Raw genomic sequence first — 10808 nt, 5'->3', positions numbered from 1 at the left:
CAACTGCAAAATCCAAAAATCCATTTGTTTACTATTACAATAGTCTCCTTGTGTATGACTGGCTAATCAAGTAAAGGAACTAAAGGGACCACACTGACTTTTATCTGAGCAATATTAGTTACATCACCCCCTCAGCAGCAATAGCACCACAGTATAAATTACTGTTTTCAGGACAGAGAGAAGCCCCACTACAGAAGGACTGGATTCAGCGAGCAACATTGTACCAGCAGATTTGCTTCTTTCTAGGGACTTCAAGTATTTCTGTACTACCATACAAATACAAGACAGGCACACTTACTACAGAGAAAAAATATAGCTAATATAAAATTATAGCTACTTTGCAGAGGCAAAATATAGCTGCTTTTCTGGAAGATGCAACATTCCTTTTATTTTTGTGTCATTTACAAAGATAAAGCAGTGCATTTCAATTTTTTTATTTACATAAGTTGAGAATTCAGCTTTAGGTCAGAAAAGCTGATTTTATTGCTGTCTTTCAAGTATACACCACTGACTTCAACTGGCTTTGCAGTGAAACAACAGCACAATAAATTGACATTTTTTTTGCAGAGATCACAGTGTAAGACCCATCACTGAATTCTGTAATTTTTTCACTGGGGAAAACACTTATCTGCCAAAGACAGGAAGACCCCAGCCTGCAATAATCCATTAATTAAATGAGAAAATGACTTTATAGACCAAAGGCATCAAAATAAAAAAGGACATTTTAGGTTTCATGGGAGCTGACAAGTCTTTATTATAAAACGTTGCAACAAGATGTTGGATCGTTTATTGAAACTAATGTTTGCATAACTTTTCAGTGGTTTGAATTTGTATTTGAAACATTTAAAAGAATAATAAGGGAAAACAATATCCCTTTTTTGTTGGTTTTTTTTTAAACATGCCTGTGTGGCAAGAACACTCGAAGTTTGACAAGGGTGGTACCATCTATATACATTTAGGAAAACATGCTTGCTGTGGGTGTACAAAAATAAAATTTATTTGTTAAATTACACATAAATATAAGGTACAAATGTATTTTTAAAATACAGATAAAGATAATCACACTTGCATTGTGTACATATGAAAATACAGTATTTTAATATTCAACATACACAGACACATTTATGATAAATGCAACTAGTTGGCAATGCCAGTTCTTCTCAGTCTCTATTTTGCTCTTTTTTTGTTTTTTCCCCTTCTAGTTTTCCATAAATATGGAAAAATAGGTTTTGAAACAATTAGTTCTGCCGGACATCTTGCAGCAGCTTGTTAATTTCTGCCACCAGCTCACTGGCATCCATGAGTTCATGTTTGCCATCACTGAGGTGGTTGAGTACGTTGTCAAAATCATCTTCCTCGTAATTCTCTGGGATCTCCTCCATGGCTGGCAGCCACTTGGAGGAAGGCTGCGCGCCCGAGTGAGTCCCCAGAGTGGGCCCATTGTTGGCAGGGTTTTGGAAATGTGTGCTGGCTGCCCAGGCCGCCACTGCCGGTGGATAATTTACAGTCTTGGCTGGCAAATGTCCTTTCCTGCGCTCCAACGAGTTGGAGCGATCCATCTCATTGCACTCCGTGTAGGCATCTAGGGAGGGAGGCAGCAGGCGCTGGAAGACGCTGCTCATTTCAGAGAGGAGGGAGGAGGTGCAGGTGTCCCCTGACTCCTCCTCACTCTGGCAGTCCTTCCCAAATGTTGAAAAGCTCTTCTTCTTCTCACTGGCGTCAGCAGCCTGGGCATCATCCTCGAGGCCCTGATGCTGCTGCTGCTGCAGGTGCTGCTGGGGCGACTGGAACTCCTCCCCAGGGATGAACATGTTACTTCTGTAATCGGAGGACGGAGAGGGCAGTGGTGGCATCCAGCACTGGTCAGAGTGCCCCAGGACCCTGCACTCCTCCGTGCACAGCCGCATCGCTGCAAGAGAGACATGAGGAGAATGAGCATCTCTCTCCTGCTGCAAGTAGCACCTACATTCACAGGGACTGACACTAGGACTGAACTTCTCCAAAGATGTTCAAATCTGGTGTTTAGATTCATTTTTTTATGCAGGAAGGTGGCAAATACAAATGGTCTGGATCTAAACGTGCTTCCATTGCCAAATGGTCTCAAAAAATGGGAACGACCAATGCAGAACATGTAAGACAGTAATGCGATCTCTGAACTAAGGTTGAAGATAAACATGTAAATCCCAGGTGGAAAACAAGCCATTGTGGCTTACAATTGTAGCTCATTAAAACAAATATAAAATCAAAGGAAGGTGTTTCTACCTCCAAACATTCACTTGAGTTTTAGTGAAGTCTTCCATGTGCAACTAGTGAAGCATATCAGAGTGGGAATAAATGGACATAAATAGAAATGGAAATAAAGAACAAAGAATAATAACATTCAGAGGGATTATCTGACAATAATGTGTGTGTAGAATTCGAGGTGATCCACTGCCATATTACCTTTTTAACTGAATCAGTTAATCCAGTATCGAAATACCTAGGGCTTAATTCCTACCCTGTGTTAGTGTTTATACTGTATTTATACTCTCAGGTGCACTTGCAGCTCTGTAGCTCAGGTTACTGGACCATGTTGGCTCAGGTGCTGGCACAAGCAGGGCTCTAACCCACCAGATAGGGCCCCAGGTCAATGAGGAGGGCTGAAGAGCAGAAGACAACAGAGCTGCTCTCTCAGCTCCTTGGTTTATTGATGTCTTTCAGGTAGAAGAAATAAGATGGGGCAAGTGACTGCATCCCTGAGAGCTACACTGGTCTGAACTGGCCCATGAAGGGGCACTGCAGGAGTCCTCTCCAAACACTCAGAGGTCTGGCAATGGTCCCTGGAAGCAGAGACAGGAAAAGCCCAATTTGACAGACCTACAGAGAGGGATGTGCCAGGAGAGAGGTCAAATTTTCCACTCCAAAGGGAACACATTGTAAGACATGAAGCCTCATCTCAGATTAGGCCCTGCCTGCATGCCTGGCAGAGCTGCTGGAGAAGACCTGGGTGCTGCTGGGGCCACTAACTTGGTTTTGAGTCACATACTTCAAAAGACAGTTTTCAGAAATGACAGATTCTTTACGTGATGCATATTTTGACCATAAGAAACTTCTGCCCTATTCATTTAATGGTTAGATTACCCCACACAGAATATAGTTTCTTGTTCTTTCTCTGTACATATTGAGTACATAAGAAATGTCTGCAGTCATGCCCTGCAAGTTTCCCTTGCTCCCTCATCACATTTCCCATCTGGCTCTGGATCCACTCCGTTTATCAAAAAATCTTTTTGCAGTGGTATAAGCAGAACTGAACAGAGTATTTCAGCTTAGGACATACCAGTGATTGATCAAGTCCTACTCTCATGCTGTCAGCGCTATTTATCTCTGCACCTTACACAGCTTATCATATTGTTTGCTTTCCTAATGGTCTTTCCATTCCTGTAAGTATAAACTTTCTCTGTGTCTTGCAAGTGAGAGTATAAATTTCTTCAAGATTACAAGCTCAGGCCACAGTCTGATAGTGCACAAGCTATTACAATATAAGTGCTGATCCAGGGAGCTTCAAACAAACAAAACAAACTAGAATACATCAGTGGCTGAAGCTTTGATAGGAGTGACTGAAATGCCTGCTTTGTTCCCATTAGTTAGAAAGGACAAAAAATATCTAAGTGATCCATGACCAGTTCTCAAGTCATCCCAGAAGGTGAGAATTACTCTTCTAATTAAGAAGACTCTGTTAAGGCTCTTTTAAATTCATTAGATACTTTCAGTGGTCTAGTATTTCAGTAGTAGTGTGTTAGTGTGAGTTTTGTTACTTTTGTTGTCAGGAATGGTTTTGGTTTAAAATAATAAATTCTTATGCTCCTGAACATAAGATCAAAAGATACTCTGAAGTAACTGAAAGGTGACACAGTCTGTCCTTAAATCAGTAATAAACTAAAAAATGCCCAGATGCACAACAGTTATTTTCTTTTTCTTTCTTTTTCCAGAACCTAAAGTTTGTTGGTTAAGATTTAAAAAGAGAGAGAAAAAAAGCAAGTCTTTCAAAGGCAGTTACTGAACTTTCTGATCATATAATTTGTGAAGTTTTGAGGGATTGGCTCCATTCCTATCCAATTCCACCTTAAAGGGACAAACTGAAAGGACTTTCCCACAGCATTTTGCCTGTGTCCAGACTGACAATGCAGAAACCTTTCAAAATGGAGAACAGGAAACCTCTAGGATGTTTTCTTTTCCTTTTTATTTATTTGGGTTGTAGAACAATTCAGGTCTCATCTGAACAGGTTCAGAACACTTATACGATGGATTAAGGCCATGCATAGCAGCAAGTGGACATGTAGGTGAGATTAAATGCCAATCTTGACAGCCCAGCACAGTTCTGTCTGCACTCAGAAACAGTTTTCCTTACTTTGAATGTAGTTAGCCGGGCATTTTTGGAAATCCTATGCTTTGGCTTCCTCTTTAGAGAGGGAATTGTATGAGCTGAAAATGGGTCATGGGTATTTTAGCCAGCTAAGAGGACAACCATTCCTGTCTGCTGGCAGCCCCCAACAGCCCACTGGAAAGGAACAGCTCTTCCTTGGCAGCAGTGGGGCTGGATGCCAGTGCAAACACCATTGCTCTTGAAGTTCCCCTGACAACTGAGAGCTCCAGCAGATCCTTCCCTGCATCCTTGCTAAGCATAAGAGAGAATGAGACATGCCTCATGCTAGCTGGCAGACAAATAAGTAGTAGGAGTTAGGGAGGAAGAGGATAAAAATACATTACTACTCCAGATTTAGGCTAAAGATTTGGAAAACATGGTAACTTTTCAAGGCCTCCAGTTTTGAACACGTTTGAGGAGGTAGGGGGAATAATACAAGACCTAGTTTGGAGCAAAAATATACAAAGATAAATTTAAAGTTAAAAGTTATAAAAAAACCAAATTGAAGTTTTGGTGTTTACTCCTGCCTACCATGACAGCAGGTTTCTCAGGGTAAAGCACATCAAGGTCAGGTACAAGCCCCTCACTGCTGTTTTCCCTGGGAGACCAGGGAAGGAGATCCAGCACTCCAATTCCCCTCCTCCAGCCCAGGGTAATACATGGGGTTCACTTTAGGAGGGACATGTGCTGCACCACCCCACAAAACAAGGGGCTCCCATGCATAAAATTACTTTACCAAACTTTTAAGTTTTCACTCAGTGAACCATGCTGAAATCATCCAGCCCTGTGGTTATAATATGATCTGAACTAAGAACAAGATCTAGGGTGCAACCAGAGGCTGTATAATTATTAAAGTAATTACAAAATTCTTCTGTCTGTACTAAGCATGATTCCCCATGACTTTTTATTCAACCTATAACTGGGCATAAATTTAAGAGTGATACTTCATACACATGAATATGTACGTGTGTGTTTATCCTGCTGCCACTCACCCTTGCCTCATTTTTTTCCTTTCTGCCTTCTGCTCCTGAATTGTACCTCTTAGGTTCTTTCTTCCAAAAATTAGGGTTGCAAGATTTAAAATCTGGGACATACATAGATCTTTCCCTTGCCACTCAAGCTCATTTTTCAGTGGGGAAAAAATACTCTTTTCTTTCTTCTCCATCCGTATTTCTAGTCCACTTTAACACTCAATTTCTGAACAGTAAAAGTTTGTATCAAGCCCACTGTGGAAAACCTATCTCCCAAATTATAGTTCAGTGTATTTTTAACAAACCACAACTGCCTGGCTTTGCAAAACATCCACCCAGTCATTAGAAGTCTAAGGACTTGGAGAAGATTGTACTTTTAGGGGGAATCTGAAGCCAGCTCATGATGTGAGCAAAAAAAAAAAAAAAAAAGAGTAGGCACTGCTCTGAGTAGATTTGCAGCTGTGTCTGAGGTTTCCTTTTAGTAGGTATGTCAAGGCTTCAGCTCAGTATTTACCATGAAGCAGAGTAAAAAGGAAGGAAACACAGGATTTGAAAGCTAAAGAATTTTTGCTTTCTCAGTAGTAGTTTTATCAAAGTGACAGCCAGGCAGCACTGTAAATAAACCGGTCAGCTTCCATTGCGCTCTTACCTGCAGGAATTCTCCCATCAGTAAGGAAAAGGTCACTGAATCCTTCCCCAAGAAGTCTGTCAATTGGAGACTCTCTCCCCAAATCATAGTCACTGTCTCCAGCTTCACTATCACCCCGGCCACTGTCTTTCAAGCTGAATTTATCCATATCTTGTAGGGCATATCTGGAAAGAGAATTGTGAATTACATTATCTCAAGTGTGTTATAGTCCCCTTTTTGATTAAAAATACACGTCCATATTTTCTGATGCATGTACAGAATAGTCTGTATTCTCACCTGTAGCTTCTGGAATACTTGTTTCCTCGAAAACTTGGCCTTGGCTGATATTGGCCCTGGTGAAGCATCGAGAGAAGCTGAGAAACCTGCTAAAGAAAAGGTGAAAAGACTGATTCCTTGAAATGAAAGTTCAAGTTTCTAATTGTAAACCCACTAATTTTCTTCTCAGGTTTGTTTGTGGTTTATTTTTTTCCTTCAAAATTTAATTAAATCCAATTCCTGCACATATATAATGCAATGCGACAGCCTATTTTTATAGTGTAGTATCTGATGCAGGAAACACCTGAAGACTATGTACAATGAGGAAATGCACTGCTGTTCATTAGCCTCTGAATTCATAAGAAGAATTCATTAACAAGTAAAGCAAGTAATTAAACAAATGTAGAGTTTTGGTTAGGTTAAATATACTAGAACTAATCCTTTACCATTCCAGGATCCTAATTCAAAACAAAATGTCATTGCTTTACATGTAAAGAGTTACCAGGACACAGCTCTCATCTATTTAAGCCATTACTCCAGCATTTGCAGTAAAACCTGAGATGGGGAATCTCAAAGTTTAGGATACTATGAACATATATTACAACAGCTTTACCTAAACTATGCCAGTGTTTAATCTTTTAGTTCTTCACCCCCATCAACAAAAGAATTTCCTGGATTGTTTTTGTATATAAATACTCAGACACTCTTTCTTAGATGGATCTGTACAGAGGGATAGGGAAGGGAAGGAAGAAAACAGTGACCAGTAAACTAGAGCTGTCTATGTTCCACTTCACTGTTTTAACCTTACAGGGAAGAATCAAGGAATAATGCTATTAATAATAGATTTAGTGCTGTTCCCCATTTAATCCAGTACCCCAGGGTAATGGAATGAGTCGATACTGGAGTAAAACTGAAAAGCTCTGGCATCCAAGAGAAATCCATGACACACTCCCATTAGGCATTGACCTCATTGCCTCTTCCTCTCACTGGTGGCATGCAGGGGTACCTGCGTGTTCCCAAGTGAGTGCGTGCGTGAATGGATGTGCAAAACTGAGTTATGGACCTTACCTCAACAGCTGGAGTGGCATGGGTGAGCTCCAGTGAGAAGTTTTCGGGCACGTGGTTAGAGGAGATGGTCACCAGGCTGTTCAGCGATTGGTGGCTGTGGTGGCTCTGTCGGCTGCTCATTTGTCCCCTCTCCAGGGTCGGGGATGACGATGGAGAAGCTCTGTGGTGAGACCTGATGGGCAAAGTGCCATTAACCGTTGGCACTAACGTAATGTCCCCTTTGTGGATCTGTCTTGAGGGCCGTTTTGGGTGGTGCTGGTAGGTTGATTCCGCCACGCGACAGTTGTAAGACCTGGTGTCCTTTTTCTCTCGGTTGCATCTCGTAGCAAAGATAACCATAATGACCAACAACACGGCACATATTGATCCTAAGGATATGATTGTTATCATGGAGATATCCAGGGAGGGCTGGCTTACCAAAGTTGCTTCTGTGCTTGAAAATGAATAAACGTGCTCAAAAACGGTACATTTCAGAAGGGCTTTAGTACTAAGCTGAGGGCTGCCTTTATCCTGGACTATCACTAAAAACTCCCATTGTTTTGCTGGAACTGATTCAACACTCACATTGATAGAGATGTCACAAGTTTGGGGATCCATCACAAAGATGTTGTTTTTCTTGTCCGCTGCTATGGAGCAGCTGAGTTCAGAGTTCATACCAGAGTCTCTATCCGTAGCCCTTATCCTGGTGACAAGAAAGCCAATTCCAGCATCTTTAGGGATTGAGATTTCTGCTGTGCTGTTGCGTAGCGCTGGCCCCACAATGACAGGAGCGTTGTCATTTTCATCAATGATGGTTAGCACAACCGTGGTATTGCTAGCAAGCTGCTGGCTCCCTCCATCCCTAGCCTGAACCACAAAGGCAATTTGATTTACTTCCTCATGATCAAAGGTTCGCAGGGCATAGATCGCCCCGTTGGAGGGATCGATGGTCACATAGGTGGTTATGGAACTTCCCAAAATAGAGTTCTCCAAAATAGTGTATGTCACCTGCCCATTGTCGCCTAGATCTGGGTCTGTGGCTGTGACTGATGTGATGTACGCTCCTGGAGAGTTATTTTCCAAGATAACAACTTCATATCTGTTTGTCTGGAAGCGGGGTGGGTTGTCATTTTCATCACTGATTTGGACAGTAAAGTGTTTCACTGTGGAGAGACTTGGCGTTCCCTTGTCCTCTGCTATTACAGTCAAGCTGTATTCAGATCTCTTTTCCCTATCCAGAGTGGCATTAGTCAAGATTAAATAGTTATTTTCATAAGTCTTTTGAAGTTTAAAGTGGCCATGCCCATGAAGCTTACAAACTATCTCTCCATTCACACCAGAGTCCTTGTCTTGCACTCTGACCAGGGCAACAAAGGTGTCCAGGGGTGACCCTTCAGAAATGTAAGCTACCTCTTCTCTCTCTGTGGACATCAGGTTTAAATTAATTTCTGGTCTGTTGTCATTCACATCCACAACTTTAATTATAATTTTGCAGTGAGCCGGAATAGAATTTGGCCCCATATCTTGAGCCTGAGCATCAATTTCATAGGATTTGGTTACTTCATAGTCCACTTGCTTCAGCAAGGTCAGGTGACCTTTCTCTGAATCTATCTTAAAAGTCTCTATAATTTTGGCAGACACGTGACTACTAAAGGAGTACACGACTTTCCCATTGGCGCCCTCATCTGGATCAGTAGCATTGAGGTCTATCAGCAAAGTCCCAATGGGTGAGTTTTCCAAGAGCTGGATAATATATGACTGTTGCTCAAAAACAGGGCTGTTGTCATTGGAATCAGAAATGCTGATTTTCAGGAGGGATGATCCAGACCTCTGAGGCACCCCTTTATCAGAGGCAGTGAGTTGGAGTTCATAACTCGACTTCAACTCGCGGTCCAGCTCTCTAACCACGATCAGCTCTGCATACTTAGCACCATCAGTCCTGGTTCTCACCTCAATGCTAAAAAAATCATTTGCAGAAAGGGAATAAGTGTGAAGGGAGTTGTCTCCCACATCTGGATCAAAAGCACTGTCCAAAGGGATCCGGGTTCCTACAGCTGCACTCTCTGATATCTCAATAGGGATAAGAGCTCTGGAAAACTGGGGAGAGTTGTCATTAATATCCAGCACTTCAACTTCAACATGGAAAAGCTGCAGATGTTCAGTGGGCAGAGTGATCACATCAAACTCTATGGAGCAGTTTAAGTTTTTCTGGCACAGTTGTTCCCGGTCAATTTTAGCTCCTATGCTGATTTCTCCATTATCCTCACGGACTACAAGCAAGGGAGAATTCCCCCTCTGCATAGCTCGAAAACGAACCGAGGAAGGGTTAGGCATTTTTAATAAAACATCAGCAACATCCTCCGATAGTCTTGCAATTACTGATCCAACCCTCTGCTCCTCATAAATCCTGTATTTCAAATTCTTGCCCAGCACAGCCTTATTGAAAGATATTAACGTCAGTGCAAAAATGAACAGAAAGTGCATTTTACCGCCGATTCGGTGCATTTGTAAGTTTTTGCAATTAATTTCTCCCAGTAAGTTAAATAGCAATTATTTCGCCTTCCTTCGGTACCTTAAACCCAGCGCACATCTGGTCCTTTCCAACTTGAAAACGCCTTTTTTTCTAGCCAGCCAAGTATTAATATCTTACAGATCAGAAAACTTTTTGCTTTTTTTTATACACACCGTGCCAGGACATCCAGATACAATCTGTAGGCAATCCTCGCTTTCTCATTTGACTCCGCGCTCCTCTTCCAGGCTGAGACGCTCCGGGGCAGCGCGCTCCTCTCCCGCCGTCAGCATCCAGGGGCGGCCGGGAGCCGGAGGGATGGAGCCGAGCAGCCCGTCCTCCCGCCCCTCTCCGCGCTCGCCGCCGGACTGAGCAGCCTCCCTCGCCGTCTCCAGCCTAAAATCCTCCGCAACTTCACTCCAACTCCCCAGACAAAGCTTTTTCCCGGCCTGTGCCGAGCCGGGTCCAGCCAATCAGCCCCTCGCCCCGCCGGGAGGGCGGGGGCACCGCGGCCGGGGCGGGGGGACCGGGGAGGGTGTTGGGGGCGGCTCCTCCGCCAGCCCCTGCTCGCCGCCAAGGTTTGGGGGTGGGGGCACACAAATGACTAATGGGCAACTTTAAATCAACGTCCCTCCTTCCCCCACCCCCCGAATTTTCGTGGCAGTTTCAAGCGGGGGTTTTCTGGTTTTAATTCCTCCCCCTTCCTGCCAGGAGAAATGCGGACCGCGCTGCTTATTTACATACTTTTAGGTTCCCCTTGTTTAACTAGCTGGAGCTTTTAAGTGGGTTTGCTTAGTAAAGGAGGTGGTGGTGCCGCAAGACCGTCTTCTTGCTGCTTATTTACCTATATCCTGCATGTTCTCAACGCCTGTGCTCCTGCCCGGAGCCCAGCGAGATCTCCTCCACTCCGCGAAACCTCTCCCTCCTTCTTCCCAAGTGAGGAACATTTTGCACACTCCGGTCCTTCCCCGGCTC

The 10808-nt window shown here is 43.2% G+C and overlaps 1 protein-coding gene across 2 annotated transcripts; it reads right to left on the bottom strand.

Annotated features, from left to right (window-relative positions):
- Positions 1–361: 361 nt before the first annotated feature.
- Positions 362–10247, bottom strand: PCDH18 (protocadherin 18). 2 transcript variants are annotated; one of them, XM_050320601.1, is made up of 4 exons: positions 7346–10247; positions 6299–6387; positions 6023–6186; positions 362–1909 (listed from the first exon to the last, which is right to left on the bottom strand). In XM_050320601.1, the coding sequence occupies exons 1-4, from the start codon at positions 9827–9829 to the stop codon at positions 1239–1241; spliced, it is 3408 nt and encodes a 1135-aa protein (XP_050176558.1). In that variant the 5' UTR covers positions 9830–10247; the 3' UTR covers positions 362–1238. The 2 variants fall into 2 exon arrangements, with proteins under 2 accessions (XP_050176558.1, XP_050176559.1); XM_050320602.1 differs by having other exon boundaries at positions 6299–6384; positions 7346–10246.
- Between the last annotated feature and the right edge of the window lie 561 nt (positions 10248–10808).

The sequence above is a fragment of the Myiozetetes cayanensis genome, unplaced genomic scaffold (genome assembly GCF_022539395.1).
Source record: "Myiozetetes cayanensis isolate MyiCay16 unplaced genomic scaffold, myiCay2020 scf24, whole genome shotgun sequence".
NCBI lineage: Eukaryota > Metazoa > Chordata > Aves > Passeriformes > Tyrannidae > Myiozetetes > Myiozetetes cayanensis.
This window is presented reverse-complemented; position numbering and strand designations above follow the sequence as displayed.